This window comes from Ruditapes philippinarum, unplaced genomic scaffold (assembly GCF_026571515.1).
Source record: "Ruditapes philippinarum isolate M1 unplaced genomic scaffold, ASM2657151v2 ctg3864_1_1_1_1, whole genome shotgun sequence".
NCBI lineage: Eukaryota > Metazoa > Mollusca > Bivalvia > Venerida > Veneridae > Ruditapes > Ruditapes philippinarum.
Window position 1 is genome coordinate 68,197 of NW_026859228.1, and position 24,396 is coordinate 92,592.

At 31.2% G+C, this 24,396-nt stretch overlaps 1 protein-coding gene across 2 annotated transcripts in view; it reads left to right on the forward strand.

Moving 5' to 3' along the window:
* Window positions 1-303: 303 nt before the first annotated feature.
* The window catches only part of LOC132755699 (protein Wnt-7b-like), a 51,638-nt gene continuing 27,545 nt past the window's right edge, over window positions 304-24,396 (forward strand). The window contains exon 1 of one of the 2 annotated variants that reach the window (XM_060746592.1): window positions 304-1,062. In XM_060746592.1, the coding sequence (XP_060602575.1) occupies window positions 914-1,062 (149 nt within the window). In that variant the 5' untranslated portion in view covers window positions 304-913. Of the gene's footprint in view, window positions 1,063-15,688; window positions 16,754-24,396 lie in introns of those variants that run through there. The other variant, XM_060746593.1, reaches the window with a different exon arrangement.

Consider the following 24,396-nt stretch of genomic DNA (forward strand, 5'->3'; position numbering starts at 1 on the left):
AATCAAACAAATAATTGATTATGCACTTTTAAATATATAATGCTTTTCTATATTAAACGCATATCACGTGTACAGATATTATGATATAATTATTCGACAATTACCATATCTTTTCTTTATGTAAACGGATCAAAATAATCGTAAATCAAGTTCCTCCATAATCGACAGAACGTTAGCCCCGATTTTTTTTTCTTCTTCATATGTTTTTCTACATTGATATCATTATTTCCTTTAACATAGTATAGAAGTAAATGACGAAATTTATTTATATGGACCATTAGCTGACAGAAACTTTGTATAGTACATACGTCGGTTGAAAGTATTGCTGTGTATTGAAATAACTGCATATATTTAGCATTATGGTGATTTGTTTTATACGGACCACGCGGGATGCCGTCAGAGCTGGCGGTGCGGAATATTTTACTATGGAATTTCATTGACGACTTTTTTTTCTTGGCGTACGTAAATGCATCAAAATACAACCATAAAGAAAAGTCAATAGGTTTTATTGATAAACATGATATATGAGTTTATATGATCAAACGATGCTACCGTCACATTAATTTTGCTTTTAGACAAATCTTCCCTATTCATGAATCTTTATCATTTAATGCCCCGAACAATAGATTAAAAAAACACAAGACTTAAAGATTTGCGTGTAATATTTACTTGGATATACAGACAACTTTTCCTTTATTATTTGATGCACTTGCGTTTTAAATACAGGATAAGTTTGAGGTTATATATTGAAACTTTAACTCTATACTCGTGCTCTAAAATACTTCAAAAGATGTGAATTTACGGAGTACTATAAATTAACTTGCCGACTTTAGGGATTTTCTTTGAACAACCGTGAGTTATTTTGATAATGTAAATACAAAAGACCCATGTCTAAGCGAAGCTACAAGTAGAAATGTGGAGTTTGGGAAGTTGTTGTCATTATTTTGTTAGTGTAGTGATTTTGACGTTATGCTATTCTCACGGGATGGGACACACGGATATGAAAGTCATAGGAAAGATAATGTACATCGGAAATGGAACAAAACTATTGACGAAAGAAGAGTGAGTAAATTTTTGTACTTTTATTGTAGTGAAAAAATCATAGAACGGTTTTGTATAGTCAAATAATGTAAACGATTTTATTTAACGAAATAATATAAACAGTTTATGTACTGGAATGAAATAATTGGTAATATATCACGAAATAAAACGGTATTATGTTAAAATAATATAAACGGTTTATTTATTGAAATGATATCAAAGTGTCTTATTAGTAAAATTATGTGAACGCTTTCATATAGTGCAATAATATAAACGGTTTATATATAATAAAGTATGCGGATTTATTTCTTAAAATGATATAAACGGGTCATGCTTTCGATATTATTAAAGCTGCACGCCTCCACATGAGCCAATATATTTCAAGAAAATCAATATTGAGAAAAATGTACTAAACTTTTAAGAAAGGTAAAAATATTCAAGATCCAAGTTAAATTTTACATGTTAAGTGCGGTTAAAGACTGATTTTGCGTATTTTGTCACTATATTTCTATTGCGTTACTAACGCAGTAAGAGCTGTTTTGCATATGTTGACCACTTTTGGGTACTTTTCTTGGATTATAAGTGCCGATTGCAGTATGTGAATTACTTTATTTAATCACCTCACAATATTTTACTTTTAAATACATTTCTTAAAATTTCATGAAAATGAGGCGTGCTGCTTTAACCAGTATGAATGTACTAATTTTCCAAAAAGCAACAGAAGCAAAATATGATTCTGGACATTGGCCACTGATTATCATTTGGAAACTATAAAAGTACACCAAAAATGAAAAGCTATTGAGAAATAAAAATAAAAGCATTTCTGGAACATAATGGGACTTTAAAACTGATTAAACGGAGCACTGATTAACAATTTTGCGCCTGTTCCTATTAACATGATTGTATTTGTTTCAATGCCAAAGAAATCGCATAAGTTGTAAGTTTTGTTTAACCCTTACCGCGCTAAATATTTAAAATGGACTTGTCCATCTTTCCAATCTGGACAAAACCATGAATCAGTTTAAGGAAAAATTTCAAAACATGTCCTGATTTAAAAGCTAACAGTGTAGACCATGAACAGTCATCAAAGATGTCCCAACTGACCTTGGTCTGCACTGGTTGTATGGGTAGATTCAGTCACTGCCAGCAGCCTTAAAGTTTTAAAAAGCCTGAAACATGGTATTATATTTATGGTCAACCATGTAAAATCCTACACAACCACTATATTGCCGGAAAGCATAACACATCTTTAGTTATTTACACTTTATTTATTGGATATCTATATGATAGAAATTATGAAAGTATTGATATGGCGAGGAATGTTACCAGAGTTAATTTCAATGTCCCTAAAAGAGAAACATTTTAGATATGAAGAAATTGTCTTGTACACGACTTTGATATTTGTAAACCAGTTCATCTTTTTAATTAAATTTTATTCTCTTGTCACATTTCAACTATCTATTAAAAGCCCATTTAGACACAGAAATGCAATCATTTTTATTTGTCAAAACATTTATAGTTTCAACATCTTATTACAGTTTCCAAAGAATTACTCATTAGCCATATAGATGATCTACTTTTTGCTTCTTTGGCAACTGGTATTATTATCGTGAATTAGTATTTTGTATCGAAGTCAAAATACTACTTTGTTTACATTTTTCTACCTTTAAAAGACATTACTGCACAATTAATGCTACTTTCTGCAGTTGTTTAACATCTAAGATGCTAGATAATTCATTACTAAAATATTATTAAACGCAAATCAGACTTTTCTCAAGAATTAAAAAAAATATATTGATTTTGAGCTATAATGTGCCTTTAACTTCTCCTCTTTATACCTTAAACAGGGTTTTATATCTAAATTTGGTGGTCTGCTAGTGATTAACGATTGCATGATTATTTCATTAGAACGGCACATTTGAGAAATAATTACTTTGTCATACTAGTATGGCTTATTTACATTTTATTGGAAAGGCTCATTTGAGAATTATTTACATTATCTTATTCATAACATTACTTAATACTTATACTTAATAGTGGTTAAGGCGTCGGTCTCTCACCCCGATGATCGTGAGTTCGAGCCCTCCTTGGGTAATGTTTCCTCATATGACGTCAGTCAACAGTTAAAATAATATGCAAGCCTGATCAAAATCGAGCATTAAATAATTACTTAATGTATATTTGTCTTCAAATTATGTTCAATACTATTTACAATGATACAAATGTTAGAGTGCATTTGTGAATTTATTTGTGAAGTCACAATCTTACATTTTATTCAATGAATTATAATAGAACTGTGTCGACACAAATATAATGGTCGTACATCTTGGCAGTATGTACCTTCTGAGTTTCTTTCACCGGCTTCATTATATTAAAGAAATCAGAATAGAATTGAATAGAAATAGGAATAGAGAATAGAGAATAGAGAATAGAGAATAGAGAATAGTGAATAGAATACAGAATAGAAAATAATAGGAATAGAATAGTGAATAGAATACAGAATAGAAAAGAATAGGAATAGAATAGCGAATAGTGAATAGAATACAGAACAGAATAGGAATAGAATAGAATTGAGAGTATAAAAGAGAATAGAATAGTATATATAGAATAGAATAGAGAATATAAGAGAGAATATAATATAATATATAGAATAAAATAGAATTAAAAAAGTATAGAGAATAGAGAATAGAGAATAGAGAATAGAGAATAGAATAGAATAGAAACAGATATAATACGGTATTAAAGAAATCCACGAGAATCAAACTGGAAGGATATTTTCTTGAAGTAATAATTTAAAGGTTAAAAAGAATAATATCCAAAAATCAATGACTGCGTACACTTTGAAGATCCTTCGTATATAGATAACAAATCTACTTGAACGTATTTTTGCAAATGCAGCAATAAATTTACTCTCCAACCCAAAATTTGTACCCGTAATGAAAGTATTTGACTTGTCAATTATGTTCCAAATTTAACATAGTGAACGTTTATGGTATGTGTAGTTTTTGATGTGCTCTGCCGTGTCATAATAACACATAAAGTCAACACTTGTCCTCCATCTCGAGTGGGTTAAATCTTTGTTAGAGTACCTATTTGATATTCGTTCAAAGGTTTTTAAATTTATTAACACTTTCATTTGAACTGCGAGGAAGAGATAAATGTTTTTCTTCCTACCTGATTGTGCGTGTTTGTGGGTATATATACATATATTTAGAGTCTCGGGGTGGGGTAAACCTTTGCGGGTGGTGGGTAGTGCGATGTGTGTTTGAGTCATTTCCACCGCTATTTCTTTCTCAAAATATCCACAAAAAAGGAAAAGTTCATTCCTCATATACGCTGAAATGCAGTAGACGCTCTGTGTATAAAATATTTCAATAGTTTATTTCTCTCCCACATCTTCTTTCGAAAAATAATGGTGAAAATTTTTCAGGTCATATGTGTTTTATCATGTTAATGCCCTGGATCTCTGTCACATATTTTTTCTTCTCAGATAAACTGTCCCTAGCCATTTCCCCTACCCCACCATTTTCAATATATGAGCCGCGTCACGACAAAACCAACGTAATGTGTTTGCGATCAGCATGGATCCAGACCAGCCTGCGCATCCGCGCAGTCTGATCAGGATCCATGCTGTTTGCTATCAGTTTCTCTACTTGTAATAGGGTTGGTAAGCGAACAGCATGGATCCTGATCAGACTGCGCGGATGCGCAGGCTGGTCGCAAACGCAATATGTTGGTTTTGTCGTGACGCGACTCATATAATAAACAGGGTGGCACTAATGTATCTAAATAATATACAATGTACAGTTATTATATTTAGCTTATAATTGCGTTCTAATTTTAGGACGTTTATTCGGTAATTAGAAGAGACCTTTTATCTATTTGTCTTTTAATTTATATCAATTTATTACTTAGTATTTGAAATAAGTTTTGTCCTCGAAATACATTTACTTGGTAAATCGGCTACATATTAATCAGTCTAGTAAATCGACTGTTTATGAAAATAATTTCAAACGCTGGATTGATTTGCGCTGTTCTTGACCAATATAATTTTGTAAAAGCTAACTAATGAACACTAAACTGTTCAAAGAATGCATCCTTCCTATCTAAAATAAATCATCGAGGTGAACCTGAGGTCTTTCTCCACCAGAAAAGCTGGGAAGTATTCTTATGATCTATACTGTGTTGGTGCGACGTAAAATCCAGCAGAAAAAAAGAATGCATTTTTATAAATATCAATCATGAATTTGTTTTTTTTAACCAGATAAGATGACCCCAATATAACTGAATGATAATAGATTCATATATTTAATTGTTTTATTTCTTCTATTCTATTCATATAAAGTTAATAATTTGGCGAGCGTCTGATACATTAAACAAGTTCATTATTTTAATATATTGTAACCTTTCACGTGAAGTTTACCGAATTAATTCTTTGTAAAAAGTTATTTTTTAAGCAAGCAAGCAAGCAAGTCGTACAAAATACATTAATCATATCCTATCTAAAATCAGTCTGCGATCATTCTGACACCTCATCATTATAATTTATGATTAAATATGTATTAAAACACTGATTAATAATTCTCGAGCCTCCTCTATCTTAATTCACGGTGCATTTTATTTTAAACCCTGGCTAGGAAATTGCTATGTTACCAAGTAGAGTAGTGTTCAAATTCCAAACTTGAAATTTTCATTATTTACTCAGCAATTCATATGTTAACATCTCGCAAACTTACATTATATTAATTTGCTAAAACTATTCGTTTTCAAACAGTTGAAGCGATAACATCTTCGCATTGAACATCCTGGATTTTTACTTAAGCACACATCGTTTGGCAGTCTTTCTGAACATCTAGGCAGTGAGAAAAGTCTTGGCTGGCATTAATTACTCGTAAAAATAAACTATAAGACAACGTTGCCTTTGATTGCAGACTAACGACAAAAACAATCTCACAAAACGGAACCGTATCAAAAGAGTATGTTGCAAACAGAAAACAGCTTAAACGCAAACGGACGGAGAAGCGTTACTGGCAGACAAATTTGTTTAAATGTTCAAACAAACAAACTGTCTAAATAAGTCTTAAACACGTTGCTTTACCACAGAATGTATATATCAGAATACACTTGATGTCTGGGATAATGGTCAATGAAAAAACTTTCAAATGCTTTCCTATCTAATTCAGTTCATTTGGGATAATTTTGTACGATTTAAAAAAATATATAAGCTTGAGTTGTGGTATCTTTATAAAATACAGTAAAATAATGAGCTGTTTATACAGTATGTATCATAAATGGGGGAATGAAATATTTTCAACTAAAGATATAATAGTTATAAGTCATTAACAGTACTGTGATTGTTAAGCAAGGCAGTCAATATATAAGTACATGTATATAAATAATATAATCATCAATAATGCTATATCATTTGATGAGGTTATTACACAATGTTGAGTACAATAGAGAACTTTATTTGGCGGGAACACAACTGTAAAACCTATATTGGACGAGACGCAAGCCAATAAAATAAGTATGGTACTCAACAATGTACAACGAACTCTATATTTCACAAAACCAATTCTAAAGAAGGAAAGAAACACACAATATCAACTGTTTAACTGATTTGAACAAAGATACATTTACTTCGAGTACAATATTGATTTGATATAGAACTTAAAAAAATGATGTTAGATAGAGTACAAAATGTTTATGATTTTGATTTTGGACTCGAAAAATGAAAACGAGACAAAATGGAGTACAATATTCCTTTGATACTGATTTTGTACTCAGAAAATGAAACCGAATTCACATGAATCCCAACAACTGTACTATCATACTATTGACACAATATTTACACCATTATACTATTACAACAACTATATGAAACAGTATTTACACAGATTTCCACCACAATTGTTATAGAACATAAATCACAACTCTTTTACAATATTTGTACTAGAAAATTAATGTTTTATGCTATAAATTACAATTTTACACAATAATAATTTTACAGTTGTTTTATGACATACATCACAATTTTATACAATATGACAATTAAAGAAACAAAATATAAAAATAGAGATCATCTAACATACTCGTAGATTTGAATAGTTTTTTTAAGTTATTTGGCATGCATTTGCCAAGAAATTTAAATATCAAAAACAAAGTTATATGACATGATAATAGTGAAGTAATAGAACTTAATTAATGAAATAATATGACATAAAACCAATATAGCTTCATGAATAAATTATACTATATAATACATTATTGGTAATATCAATTATTCATCAATCAATCATATTGGATATCACTATTGTCAAGAAATATAACAATCACTTACTAAATATAAAATAAATATTGAGCAGAATTGCCGACATTATTGCTTTATTGTGATACCCGTAACAGTTGCCAAGGATACGCAACAACGTCATGTTCAAAAACGGGCTTTGATGGTAAACTTTGACGTCGTGTCTACAAACATTGGCAGAAACTATTGGAATAAAATCTACAGAATCTAGTCAGAAATATGGTCATTTTTTGCATGCCAATTTTCAAGACGCTATTCGAAAGTTCGCAAAGTGTTGCTTCTACCTTACAATATTACAAAATTTATTATGAAATAAAAAAGAACGCTTTGTTTTCGTAAATATTCAACATTGCTCGTACAATAAATTTGGGTGTTTTTCTCTCGGTCGATCAAATATTGACTTCCTCTGTGAGTTTTAGACGTTTTAACACTTACCATCTTAACATCTTTAATAGACTCGACATCTTTTAATTTGGACAAACCATTTATCACTGTAGGAAAAAATCAAAAAATGTTCTGACTACGAACGATACAGACCATTATCAGACAAGTGCCGACTTATCTTAGTCTGCACTGGTCGCGTGCATAGAATATGTCACTGGCAGGCTTATAGTGGCAATACGCTTCCAAAGGGAAACAAAAGTCCGCACAAAATACTCATGCCATTGACGTCTGTTGATCGGTCGATAAAGCCAATTACCAAGCGTCTTGAATGTTTTTCCTTTATATGACGTCAGACTCACTGTAGGTGTTTTTGACGTCATACCCACTTCAGTTATTTTTTTACTTCAGACCCACTTCAGTTATTTTTGACGTCAGACCTTTTATAGTTATTTTGACGTCCACTATAGTCAATAATCATCACATAAGGAATAATTGTGTGAAATCGGACAAAACAAAAACTTAATAAAATTATAGATTTCAACATAAACACGTTTCTCTTTACCCACTAGAGCTGGGATTTAAAATGTTTCACACAAAATAAACTATTTATTGAGCGTGTTAAGGTATTCGTCTTTCCTCCCTCTGCCGATAATAACTGTACTACATTTTTATCAAGGTTTAGTCTGAGCATATACCATATGGGTTATCAAATAGGGTACTTGTTTCTGATAATTTTAATGAATAGCTAAATTGACACTAATTAGGTGATACTAATTCACATCAATATTCAAGTTCTTCATACTAAACATGTCTGTATAAAACGTTTAGCAATACATTCTGAAATCTCGTAGGGCGTGATTTGGTTTAGAGTAGCGTCTAGACCAAGTTAGTTGTTGTTTATGCAACTTTGTGACGTCATATATAGAACAAAACGGTGATTCGTCGCTGTTATTTTCTTGCTATTTATATTTATATACAAACATGAAACAAAATAAAGCTGTGTTTTCATTTAATATGATATTGTTTTTATTCCAACTCGTTTTGATAATAATAGATAATGCTCTAGAAAAACGGAGAGAAATTGGCACTCATTACTAATATCCAATATCCAATCAAATATCGTCTTCCATTCTAGATTTGTATTTTATTATTTTAGCAATATATCGCTTTTTAGCTTATTTTATTGTCTAAATGTATACTGAAATATCTAAATATGTAATAGAGAAAGTATGAATGATTTTTAACCGATCCAGTAAATGTTTAATAAACTGTAGCACATTTTGCCATGGGAAAACAAACACTATCCCATGGGATATTTACATTGTTTCCCATGGGGGGAAATGTGATTTTATGCGTAAATAATCAGTAAGTATTTTTGATAAAAGCATATTGTTAAGTACTAAATTTATGTATATTTCAAGACCTGGCATACCAAACTTTATAATGGTTGAGCCTTTGGTTGTCCAAATTTCTCAAGCCATTGAAATCTTTAACTTTAACTTGAAACGCATATTGAAGAGTTATTAGGACTAGCAGCTGGTCAACATGAGACATTAAAAGACAATGTATACATTTACTTAGTTTCACTTAAATTTTTGTTAATTTGTAATAATAAAAGCTTTGTAATTATGAAATCAGGACATTTCTTTTTTTTATTTCTTCAATGACTATTGTCACCGACTCAAACTGTTGTCCCGTTTTTCAATTGAACTGTGTACTGAACGCTTGTCAAAAGTTGCGTTCATTATTAAAACCGTAGTGTCTCACTCTTAAATTAAATCACATTTTATTTTTACACCAACCCTCCATTGACACTCGGTTATATTTTAAGCGTGACAGGGCTTTTATGAAATAACCGTCAAAATTATGAAATCTAAAGAGGGTTAATATCCACGGATGATCCTTCTTGTCAAAACTTTATCTCGTCACCGGTTTAATTGGCACTGTCATAATTTTTCATTAACCAATCAATCTCCTTGAGTGACACATCAGTTTAAAGGTGTATTTTCAATTGTTAAACTAAATAAGTGCAGAGCTTTATGATAAGCTGTCATGATTTGCCGTATATTTAAATGTTCCGTATGTATACACCACATCTTGTACTTGTCTTTTTGTTCACATATAGATCTATAATTGAAATACAGAGTGAAATTGAATGTAATCGAAAATTATACCTATAAAAATATTTGTCACTTAGCGTCCTTTTTATGAAACACTATAGATCTATTATTTCAAATACAGAATGAAATTGAATTATGTTAAAACATATATTACTTTTTGTGAACAGTATGCACATTGCGGTTTTCATATTTAGATGATACTTATAAATGCACTTTACTAAATATTTTTGCTTGTACATATATCAATGTATAGTTATGTTTGTTGTATGCATTTATTTTGAACACTTTAAAGCTGCATGTCTCCAGATGAGCCAAAATATTTCAAGAAAATCAATCTTGAGAAAAATGTGCTTAGATTTTTAGAAAAGTCAAAATATTTACAATTTAAGAAATAATTTACATATATAAGCAATTAATGACCGTTTTTGTAGTATTAATCAACATTCTTCTAATGCGTCACTAACGTAGTAAGTGCTCTTTTAGTATTTTCTGATCAGTTTTCGGCAATTTTCATATATTTCAGTGCCGTTTACAATGTGTAAATTACTTTCCTTGTTCACTTGACAACATTTTACTGTTCCTCATACATTTAAAGAAATGTTCACCAAATTAGCATGATTCTGGAGGCATGCAGCTTTAATATTGAACAAGTTTGTTTCGTCTATTTTAAAACACGCAACAAAACATTTTAGAAAGTGTATACACCTTCCGCTTGTTTGTTTCTCAGCGTATGCATGACAATATGTTCATGTCAATGAATTGTGAATATTTTAAATAAAAAATACTTCATGTCACGGCCGTATGTAACATATCATTTCTTGGCACTGCTATAATTCTTCATTATCCCATCCATCACATCATGTGACACATTACTTTTACCGTGCATTAAACAGGTGTGCGAGCGTACAATTTCCGAACAATATGTAATAAATCATTAACGATTGTTTATAAGGTTTATTTGTTTAGTTTTTTCTCTCTAACATATGATTATGATATATGAAAACTACAATAAACTTCAAAAATCAAAATGAATGTCCTTTTTTTTAAAATATGTTGATGTAAAAGAATTTTATATAACTGTTTATATTTTGTCAAGTCATTTTAGGACGATGTAGAATGAATCATGCATTTTCTACAATTAAAGCTGGTCGCCAATGCTTAAGGCTAAGGTCATGCTATTAATTCTAACTGACCAACTTAAAACGTTTTTCATATTAAATCTGTTCAAAGAAATGTGACTGATTTAAATCTATGATATAAGCGCATTCAGTTGGTTATTTAAATTCTATAATAATTATATGGTAATCTTACACACAAAAAAATGACAACATAGGAAAAAAGAAATTACCTGAAATAAAAACCATACTCTGCATGCTTAAACACATGTTTTCGTGAACAAAAATAATAAATGAAATGAAAGGAAGAGCATTGTACAAAATGATAATTAATACTTTTTAAGTCTTGTAGTTTTAATTCTCGATAATGTTTCGTGAAAAAATGAACGTGTGCACGTACGTAAATCTACTGAAAACATAAAATGTTGCAGTTTCAATTCCATGTATGCCTTTTAACTTTTATGTACAAGTCAATTAGTAGCAAGTGCATATCGATCACGGGGGTGTGGGGAGGGGATGAGCCAAGCATCTATTTTATGTCTATCTCCGCACCGCCGGGTCGATGTAATGTAAAAAAGGCTTATACTCCCTTATTGCATGGCAAATTTGCAATGCATATTCTTTAAGCAGGGATTCGTGCACCTGACTGTCAATACGAGAATGGACCTTTACTAGGGATTTTGCAATATAATAATCCAAATATTCGATATTCCCCGGGGGTAGGGACCGTGGCAACTGTTGACTGGTCCATTTTATGGCAGGTCGAATCAATATCTAAAATAGACTAACCAATGAAATTCTTCTGTATGAACTAACAGTTGATATATGGATCTTAAACTGGTGAGTGTTTTTGCACGAACCACAAAAATCTTTTCCAAAACCAGTTTGTATTTACACATTGCGCATTAATCACTCTGTAAGCCTAGCTCAGGTGTTTTGTGTGGTCCGCGCATATACACCAAACCGCTGTGCTTAATATTTCACTATTGTAAAAGAAGGACTTGATATGTATGAACTAAACATTACACTGTACGAAAAGAAGACAACGTTACAATAAAACTGAGCCAACTTCCTTAAAAATGTAATGTCAGATTTATAACTCAATTTGTCAAATCGCAGGCGATATTATGGACATATTACATTTGACATCAATTATTAAATGTTGCTGCTTGTCCTCCTAGACAGATAAAACATTTTGTGGCCCAGCTTCAGCGTTTTAATAAAGAAATTAACAGTGACATCGGGAAAGAGACAACCTAAACACGAATATAACGAACGCGGAGGAATTCAACGTGGCTTACATCTATGATTTTCATTTTGTTTTATCGACTGATAAAGGTAAACTCTCGTGTGATGATTACCTCTAATGTGGCAATAAAATCTTGGCCATAAAATTGTCATTATGACAGCGGCCGGGACATTTTGATTGAATTACTCAACAGTTTCACGAGGGTTATAACCAAATCAAACCGTATAAACGAGCTGTAAGTTAAAAACTATACCAAAATGACAAGCAAAATATGTGAAGACTCATGCCTTCTTGTAATGTCCAAACATCAGTTTTAAATCACCAAGTTGTCTCCCCTGAAATTGAAATTAAAAACGTTTGTTTTTTTACAAGTCAAATGCGCAACAAATGCAAATAAACATTGTAGAAGGAACTTCTTTCTTTCTTTCTTTCATTTTTATTTTAACAAATCTTTTCTTCTGCATCTTAATACAATTTTATGTCGAATAACATAAATAAATTGACGACGAGTTTCTAATTAACATTTACATTTGACAAAAAATGTTAAACCTCTTGTTACACTCGTGACATATTTCCCGCCTTTTTTCTTGTTAACTCCATAGGTTAATTGATTATAGTTAGTTTTCATTCAGGCTTCTATTTTGTTTTACTAGGTACCCTGTCTGTGTCATACTGAAAAATACTCGTAAAGTCTTAGCTTGAATTCTTATAAACAAATAAGTGAACTTGAATGCAATATATAATATCTGTTATTGTAAAATACGCACAAAAATGAACAGATTTTCCATATGTTTCTGAATTATTAAATTACAAATATGAACCTGTGCTCAAATGTAAGTTGAGCTATGATGCAAACAATAACAGTGTAATCTATTTTTTGCATCCGAACGACTAGTTCAATTTGTTATCAAAGATTGCCAATAGATAAAACAATGGGAAAGTAATGAATTTATGCGTAATGTGTTTTGATTTTACGTATTTGCCTATGGATACATCGTTTGTCCCTGCCATACATTAAAATGAGACAATAAGAAACATTAGTAACACCCTATCATATTGATATACTGTCATTCACACTATATCAAATACTAACATTTTTTGTATTTGTGATAACGATACATGTTTCTCCCCTGACTGGCCTTTCTGAAATGTGATATAAATGGTTGTTAAATTGACATCTAAATTACTTTATCATACCATCCACGACATCTTATGACTGGTCGTTCACGCGAATTACGGTGTTGTTGTTTTTTGCCACCACAAACCTACTATTTTAATACATATTCTCTAACTATTATCCGCCATACATTTATGAGCCAATACTCAATAGTTTTCCATCCATTTGTAATTAAAAGATATTTTATGTGTTTTCTTGAAAATTAGAAGACAAATACAAACAAAACAGAGTCGGTATCGAATTAAAGTTTCATATTACCAGGGAAACCGTTATTGATAATTTAATTCACACAGAAATTCTATAATTACTGTGAAGACATGCATTTTTTTCTTTCTGTAACAAACAAATCATCGTGGTATTTTAGTTTAGGCATTATTTATTTATACTCGATTTTGGAGCAAGCTTGAAGCTTCTTTTTACTACTGAGGCTCGCTCCTTTGAACTAACCGGTACTGATGTCATATGAGGGAAACATGGTCGTGAAGGGCTTGAATCTTAAATACTAGGCAACCTATCCCCTTTTTGTCCTTTACATAGTATACTACATCTTAAATAACACAGTGAATATCAATATCAATGTAAGTTCTCTAGTAATTATCTTTCGCTTTAGAGTTAAAACATTCAGTGATAGGTTATCCACTTTGATTCTTTTGCACAACAAAATAGTATTCTATGTCTCATTTCTTGACTGAAAAAGAAAAAAAATCGGAAAATCCCTCCAGAGCAATTGGACAATGGTAAAAAAGATAGAAAAAATGTGAAAATTGCAGACTCAGAGTCTGTTCGTGAAAGAAAATGATAGATGTAATATCCACCTCCCTAGCACCGGTTTCAATGATATTCAAAAACAATATAGTTTTGAAATCAATGATCTGAAAGTACCTGAAAAATATAACAAAACATAATCATGTAAAACGATCAAACAACCAATTGGTATGTAAACGTGTCTCAATCACTAATGTCGCCAGTATAAGGACAGATCAACATTCCCCCCGTGCAGTCCTACAAGATTATATTCAGTAATCTGCTGAATGCTCCATACTAACATTTTAAAAGTCGAATATCTGAAACCAACAATTGTAAGATTCCAAATAAAATGAAAGGGAATGGGAAGGGAGCTGACCGGCCCATACCGATTATTGCTTACACACACTCTAGCACCGACTCAGATAATATTCAATTTCAACAAAATAAAGTATTGCTTACCCAAAACTACATATACTCCAATGTACATTCTTTTTTCTTCTATGTTGCAATACGCACATTCTATTCATCATTATTATGAACAGTTATTTACAGTGCTGTAAATAACGAATATATTTCAAATTTGATAACGCCATTTTGTCTTGTTAAAATTAGAACAAAACCTATCATACATATAAACATACCCTTTACTTTCTTATTTATATTTACACATCAGATATGTTATGAGTTTTTTATTATTGAGGAAGATAAAGAAAATCGCTTCTCGTAAATACCGTATTTTTTCTGTATTGCTAAAAGTGAATATTTTACTAGGTTTATCGAAATTTGTTACGAGTTTATTCGACACAAGCCTTCGTAAAATTATAATCAAATTGCCTCTGATAATAAGATAAATTCAACTATTTGATCTATAGGTGTATAGAATGCACTGAAGAGTTACAAACTGGTGATTTTATGTTCTCAGTTTATTTCACAGTCTGAAGTTGCATCTACGTACATATCCTTTATTATTTAGTTGAACAATTTTAAAGTTTTATAAAAGTGGGGAAAGATATAACACTGTTAACAGTTGTTGTGCGAGATTAATTCATTACTCATATTAAGGTAAAAGTGCAGATTTTAATATGGCGTATTGTACTTTTTAATATGAGCCACGTAGGAGATGAGTTTACATAAAAAAATATGTTGGGTTTTTTTTATTCCTCATCCGTAACAAGACATTTACCCGTTGATTTAGAAAGACTAGGGAAGAAAATTAAGACTGATTAATTCTAATACTATAAGTAATTTTATACCATTTCATGATTATAATAATTTATCAACCTGGAGATAGATAAAATATGCTTCATTTTAAACCATATGAATATACTGTTTACATACTCAAACGAAAAATATAAAGAAGACTGATGATCTAAAAATAGCAATTGGCATGGACGCAGCAGCGTAACTCGTCACTGAGGAGTGTAATAGACATGTATATAGTTAGCGATTGATAAATGACAACACTGGTCTGCTTGGGTGCACTATGCATTCTTCTCCTGTATAAAACTTATATAGTCATTTAAAACTGTTTTTCACTCGTGCCTACATTTCATTACGAATTCAGTGGCTTTTGTATAAGTTTTTAGTGTAGATTAATTTTATATCGACCGTGGATTTTTTGCAACGTTAATAAAGAGATAGTTACTTGTCACCGGTTCAATTGATGTGTATATAGCCATATAGTGAAATATGTGTTCATTCTCGAGGTAGACCTTTTTATCTGTCTATAGCTCGTTGAATTAGGATGAAGAGGCGGGGCTAAGGTGTAATTGACGCATTCGGACCAATCGTCGAGTTCAATATGGGAACTCGTATTGAAATGGCTTATGAATTACAGATTGTCAATCGAGAACCAATCGAGTATTGAAATAAATGTAAAATAAGACGAAATATTTGAATCACTATTGTTAAAGTGTGAAATGGATATGTCTATGTAAGCATGGGGAGCATTTGCTAATAGTTTAATACACTATTAAAGCTAAACCGGAGTCTATGTGCAAGAAATGAATAATATACAGGGATTGTAAACGTTATTAAAGTAGAGAATAATTGATAATTTGGCACTTGCGTTAAATGTAAGAGTAAATTAGATATAAAAAAGGCATTAACGTATATTTAATTTCGAATTACCGCTTTTTTGCGTTTGGATTTGCGTTGTTCAATAGGTGGTGGAAATCTGAGAGTCTTAAGCCAGTTGTATAGGAATTTCAGACACGATTGTGCGTTATATGGTTATGTTAATAACTAGTGTACATGAATATCTAATTGATTTTAAGGAATCTTTGCTGAACAATTTTATTCTCTAGTGCACGGGCTTAACTGTATTAATTATTTCTACTTCAAATAAAGTACAGATACAGTCGCGATGACTTAGATGAACATTATTAGAACGGGATAAACAAAAAACTCGGACATAATTTAATATCTCTGATTTGGTTAATATTTCGAACGCCTTGCATGGAAAGCATATCAGTTGTGTTAGTCAAAGAACTTGGAATGTATAGCTTGGGGATTTGAGGAATACCGATGGCTAGAAGCTATGGGAGTTAGTAGGACCAACAAGATCTTCATCGGACTGTTCTACCTGATCTTCTTTGTCTACGGAAATTTTCTGTAAGTTATTTTCAGTCGCTTCGTAAACAAAAGACTTGTTCTGTCATTCATTTCTTGATAATCTCCAAACGTTTTTCTTTTCACTTTCCCTCTTAAATGATCAAAGTCGGGTCTTAAGGGGTTTTGTTTCGCTATAAGAAATTGTTTGAAATACTGAATTTGTTCATCTCTGAATTTGTTAATCGTTTGAAAAAATGAGAGAAGAAAACAACTCATTTCAGACTTTAAAAAAGTCATTAAGAAATAGAGATATTATTTCTTTAGACAAAAAAAACCTATTGAAAATTATCCCGAAAGCGTTTCTTCAAAGAGTATATGTAAGAACTCGTTAAGTTTTCCAATAACCTGTTAATTTCACACAGAGGAATTTGTGTTTTTCATTTTATGAAATTGTAAGATACCTTGGAGCAAAAGATATAATAAAATGTATGCTCGTCAGTGTATACAGTGCGTAAACTGTGTAAGCTGAAGCTGTTCTCTATTTCATTATTATACAGATAGACACCTTGCGATGCGCATTGAACTCCATAATTCAGTATTATATATCAAATTTCACAACAGCCCTTGCTGTAAAATATGAATAACTGTAAGTTTATGTCAGTTTGGGACAGACTTTATAAATGCATATGGCAGAATATACCGCGGTTTTGTGTATCTTTTTACAATGTGAGTAACAAGATATCATAATTTGTAATTAATTACGTCTTATTTCACTAGATGGTACAGTAGTATGTAATAGTGGGGGGAAATTTCAGAAACGCTATATGTTATATTCGTATTAGGAGTTTATTGAAATTACATCTCTATCTCATATTTCAGATGTAGTGTTTAAATACATAAACACATCGCGTCATTCATATCATTATTTATATATTAATATTTATATATAAATGTACTGATTTAAATTTTTGTTTTTCGTTTTTCAAGTTAACATCTTATTTGAATTATTTATGAGATACATTTTATTTGCAAGGGGGTGGGGTGGAGTTGTAGAGGAGGGAGGGACGGAATAGAGAGCAGGGGGTTGTTAACGGTATACTTGATGCAGAAGACGTTAGCAAGAAAAGAAATGTTGGATTTTTTTAGAGATTTTATATTAAAATGTCATTTTTCCCTTTTGTATTATTTTCATCCTTATTAATTAAACATCACATGTTATCTTTTCGGAGATCCCTTACACATGTTTTATCATAACTCTAGTGTACATGTACGGCATTTTTTTCTAACCTTAGCTTTTTTTAAATACCCATATTCCTGTACCACACTTAAGCTAATGATTTGTCTGAATCATGCATTAACTGACATCAAATGTTTTAGAATCTACTCGTCATTTCATCAGATCACCCCCGCATAGGTATCATGATATATCTAACACTATATAAAGAAAATCTGACAATGTCATTGTAGTTTTTTTATTTTGTCAATTACTTTCTCTTTTTTTCACATAAAAAGATAGAAAAAAATACATTGGCTCAGTACTTCCCTCTAATTTATCTTCATGCATTATTTGATGAAGAATGCGAACTATTTCATAATGCCTACTTAATAAAATAAATATATTATTGTTGTACGCTTGTAACCAACAGATAGCAAATGTTAATTAAAATGAATTATTGTCTCAAATCAGTCATTGTCATAAAAAATAAAAATGTCGTCTGCAGCGCACGCACCGTACAAAACTTATATAACTTCTGCAGCGCACGCACCGTACAAAACTTATAAAACTTCTGCAGTGCAAGCACCGTGCAAACCTTATATAACTTCTGCAACGCACAGCACCGTGCAAAACTTCATTACTTCTGCAGTGCACGTACCGTACAAAACTTATATAACTTCTGCAGCGCACGCACCGTACAAAACTTATAAAACTTCTGCAGTGCAAGCACCGTGCAAACCTTATATAACTTCTGCAACGCACAGCACCGTGCAAAACTTCATTACTTCTGCAGTGCACGTACCGTACAAAACTTACATAACTTCTGCTGCTGCACCATGTTGGTGTAGCAGAATTTCTTACAAATGACACTGACAACAGAACAATATTTTTATGTCCATTTATCCCGTCCGTCCTAAATTTATCGACTGAATCAATAATTATATGATTAACGTCACTTTAAATCATTAACGTTGTTATATTAATACACGTGGTAATTATTAAAGTTTATTTTTAGATACTGAATATTCCGACATATAGGTCTATTTCACGAATTAGTAATACCGTCATGTTGATATATTTCATCGTCACAAATGTCCTGTATTAAAAAATAATATTGATATTTATGTACATAAAGTATTGTATGATGATTAATCCATTTTATGTCCCGAAGTTTTAGCAATATACATCCTTTAATTTTTGTTATAATTCATTCGTGCATTTGAATGATTTATCTATTAAATCATGCCGTTTTTGTTCAATTTGTAATTCCCTCGTCTCAAATGATTCATTATTTCAATTTCATTGTTAAATACCTCTCATCATCAGGGAAAGTTTGTAAGAAAAATCATGGCAAAACAAAAGTGTCAATGCAAGACCTAGAAAGTACATGTTTGTAAAGAACATCCTGTACATATGCACCAAGCACCTGTTTGGATTCTAGCGGCGTGAATAATAATCTGAATAATGTCGCTTTTATTGAATTAGATCACCCTTCATATCTAGAATCTTTAATGTTTGGTACTTAATTATACCATTTTGATATCAAAATTCCTTACATTTATAATGGTGAGAGTTAACTTGTAACCAATACACAACTATGATATCAATATAATGTTATAATTGGTTATATGATATCAAGCAGTCATCAAAATGTAGACCAGTGATAGGGCAGATGTGATATATACCACATTGTATGTATATTTGCTGTGAAATAAACAATTGACTCTGTAGTTTTTGTAAATAATCGAAGAGATCACAACATAGCTATACATTCAGAATGACGTTGATTTGGCCATTCATGTTAAATGTTGAATTCTGCTGTTGTAAGTCGGTGCTAGGGTGCGTTGACGGTCGTTTGTAATTACCACTACCGTCCATGTACCTTGCCTGCAACATTTTCAATCTTGGCGTGTTGGACTTTCTTAAGGGATTCTGTTTTTCTCTATTTTGAGATATGTTGTACTTTGAATTATCTCTCATAAAAAATATTAATATTGTCAATTATGCGAGTTTCAAGTATTTTCTCCCGTTTACATTGCTCTTAATTTCTTGATCATACTATCTATAACAATATAAATTAATTTTTAAAGATTCTTCTTAATGCAAAATAACAATTGATATATTGGGGAATTTTAACAATGTTGGAATGGCATAACGTTTATATTTAGCTTATTTTATATATTTGATTAAACAAAAATGTATACAATTTATCTAATCTTTACAGAGACAATCCCTTTATTTGACACTGTTACAGTTCTGCTACTATGAACAAAGATTATTTTCTCTGATTGTACCAGGCAATAAAAGATATATCTAAGAATTCCAATACTATTATGACATACGATCTGTTAGGTTTCTCCTTTTGCTTGTTTTACAGCTAGTCGATTGTCCGATGATTTGAGTAAGATATTGTAACTCATATGGACATAAATTTTGTCAGATAAGCCACGCTAATTGACAGACAGACAGGTGAACAAAGATCGTCAATCATACACATGACGTTGACAATATATTTACTTATAGTATATCTAGACAAACTTTGTACTGGTCGATCTATGGGGTATTTTTGGTTGTTGTAATAGAAAAACCTGGTATGTTTCATTCGACCTTTGGTAGCTTTATATTGGGAACCGAAAGGAAAATCTGATGATAAAAATGCGTCAAATTCGAGACACTGGCGGAGCAATAACAAGACGTACTAGGAACGTACAATGTTATATAAAAAACCCATCAGATTTGTTGTAACAAAGAAATGTAACAGAAATGTGTGATATCAGCTGGCCCTCGACTGGAACTAATCAAATTAAAACTTAATATAAACACAAACATGTCATTTAAAAAGTTATTTTAAGGCTAACTTGTGTTTTAGTATTCAAGAGGCAGTAATGTAACGACTTTCGTAATTATTTACCCAATAACCTGCAGAATTTCTTTAATTGACGTGGGGTCCATCTTCCATTTTTGGAATTGGCCATGATCATATTTTAGGATGACAATATGATAATTTAAAGTCGGTCAACCAACGGTAGACAGCCTGTCATACTTCATGGATCTGAAGGCTGACCTTGCTCTATACTGGTGGCAAAAGGTCACCACTGGTAAGAATTAAATACGCCTCTTCAAATATACGTAAAATAAATAATTATTGCCAGACATTTCAATACCGACAAAAGTTCAAAATCAAAATTTTCAATGCACAAAGCTATAAAAACTGCAGAAAAAGTCTCGAGTTTAATTTTTATACATCAAAATATGTTAATTAACATCATAATTGTTTTACTGATTGTAAAGACCGATAGAGAAAGGGTACGAATGGTACAGGAATTCGTTAAAATGTTATTCTTTCATTTCATACCTACTAATTTACACACTTGAGAAATAACAAAATTGATGTTTTATAAACATACGAATATGGACCACCATTAAGATAATATAAAGATATTGTACGATCAATTTCGCTGCAAAAGTTGCTATGCCAACTAGAAATTACACGTTTTAAGTCATGATGATGAAGAGTTTTTGTCAATATTGAAAAAAATCTCAAGTTTTAGCTACGTGTTCATAACATTCTAAATATTATAGTTTGTTAGTTTTATAGTTCAAACTAAGAATGTTATTTCTTTAGAGTTAAGATTATATTAATTAAACTAATTAAAGCTATAAACCTTCATACCATACTATTAATGGTTTGATTAATACTGTAAATTTCACGCAATTTTACTTTTTGTTAACACGTGCAGTCATACATTGATTTAAGAATACTCAGTGCGTGTATGTATTCAAAATATTTCATGTTATTATGCTTCTATAAGATAACTAGCAAATATAAGTTTTTGTTTAAGCACACTCATTTCTTTTATTTGAGGTCATACTTTTTCTGGTTTTATTTCGTGCTTTTTACGACCGCCGACGCAGACGTTGAAAATTGGTCATGCGTGAAATAGAAACAATAAATGTCCCCCAGTTCTAACAGCACGAGTTTTATCACATATATTATGTCAACTTTATAACACAAATAGATAGTTTCATTAAAAAAATAGCATTATGATAGATATGTTTTGCACGTGAGTATTTCATTGTTTACGTAATAAATTGTCCAATGGTTATATGTCAACTGTTTTAATTACTAATTAATAGCATTTAATCATATGAGCCGCGTCACGACAAAACCAACATAGTGCGTTTGCGACCAGCATGGATCCAGATCAGCCTGCGCATCCGCGCAGTCTGATCAGGATCCATACTGTTCGCTATCAGTTTCTCTACTTGTTTTAGAGTTGGTAAGCGATCAGTGGATCGCAGGCTGGTCTGGATCCATGCTAGTCGCAAACCCATTATGTTGGTTTTGTCGTGACGCGGCTCATATAAGAGACAAACGAATGCCATACACCATTTATTTGACTTTTATACAATAATGAAAATTCATAAAATTTCATTGAATTAAAATTTGGATTTTTTTTTATCTCAAATCGATACCAAATGAGAATATTCCTAAACATAGAAATTTTCTTGTAATTTTCATCAGCAAAATAATTACCTCTTGTTGTAAATAATTAACATTTAATCACCAGTGTACTAATAAAGAATCTGGAAGTTTGCCACGTGGCTCCGATGATGTTTCATACGCCGTAGATTCTTTTTAGTGATACCTTTATAACAGCATGAAAATATTGCTTGTAAAAAAACGCCTGTCTTCAGGATTGGGAAGGGGAGCTAACCGCAAACATTAAATTATGCACTTACGGTTACATATTTTCCGCACAATTAAATTTATGTGATATTAGCATATTGTGAATATCATTTGGTTTATGTGCAATGTGTAATGATAACTGTAAACACATAAATGTCATTTTCTCATAATATATAATAACCAGAATACTCGATAAATACAGAACAGAATAGAATCGAAGTGTATTTTATGTAGAATTGTACATAAACTTTGATCATACTGGCAAATGATGCCCCCTAGCACCGACTTACATTTATATTTAAAAAAAATAGTGTGAAAGAAAGTGTTTTATGAAAATTTATAAAGGAGATCAGAGGTTATCAGTACTGATTATAACTAAACCATATTTCTTCAATCTGTGAAAACCTTGGATGGGTTCGATAGAATCTTGGGATTGTATTGTAGTGTTTATTTGTATCTTATCATCACATGATATAAGTTATATAACTGTGCCATTTGTAACAATTTTACCAAAATTAATTTATATACTCGCATGTAAATGACGTCATAGAAGAAATACCTTGCGTTTTAGTATAATAAAATTTACATTCTGAAAAGAAAAAAAAAACAACCTCATTCCATCATTTTCATTATCAAATGGAATTTAATTATTATTTTAATGGAATGCACATTAAATTTCACAGCATGATTTATAAAACTATTAAAATATCAATTAATTTTTTTCTCATTGTTTTGTTCCTCCATAAATTACAGACATAAATACTTCACGTCATACGACTTATCACGGAAAACTCGTGCAATAAATTAGATTGCTAATTACGACAGTGACCAAGGTTCGAATAATGACACAATTCGTCATCTCATCTGATATACTTGTACAACACTTTGTATAGTCTCGTGTAGGAATGTGCGAACTAATTGTGTGAAACATTATCAGATCTTGAAATATGCAGCCCAATAAACGAATTATAAAAGATAAAATCTTCAAGTATTATGACGGTACGCTTTATCTGTCACTATGTTATTTCTGTACCGTCTAATCATATTACATATTTGCTGTACTTTTGCGTTTATATTGGATCTTTAACTTCATATAGGCAGATAATTGACAGTGTGTCGTTTTCTGTGGTTATATGCACTGTTAAAAGTATTTGTTTTAAGCTTTTTTCAAGGCTGTCTTCATTGATATAGACCCATAAACAAATAAACGCGCATGTTTATATATATTTGACAACATCACACCTTAAACCCAAGTTTATGTTTTTTGTTCAATGTTCGTGTGCCATACCTACGTTCAAGCATCAATATGTCATTATATATACCGCCTGTGGCTTTGGTCCCAAACTTTGTGGTATACCACCGGCACCAGTAATGTAATTACCACTTTCCACCCTATGACAAGCACTTTTGTTTCTTTTTTTTTCTCTCACTTTCTTACCCTTTTTAAAAACAATCAAACAAAACAGTTTTATATCAAATAGTTATATCATGTGTTTCGTGTTTATATTATTGGTAATTTATCTTGGCGGATAAGAAATTAAATATTTTTATTTATTAATAAACGTGTCAGAATCTCATTTTAAATTAGTGTTCTGTTGCCCGAGGGAAAGTTTTCAGCCTTTAGGAACGACATATTACTTAAAATGCTCTGATTAAGCCAAAAATATATTAACACAAAGTATAATAATGTTAACAGTCAGTTATTGCAAAAGTTTAAGAAAAAACTCTCAGTGTTTACGCAGACATGCATTGTGCCAAAGGTTTTTATTAATATATTGTAAATATTTCAATAATGTA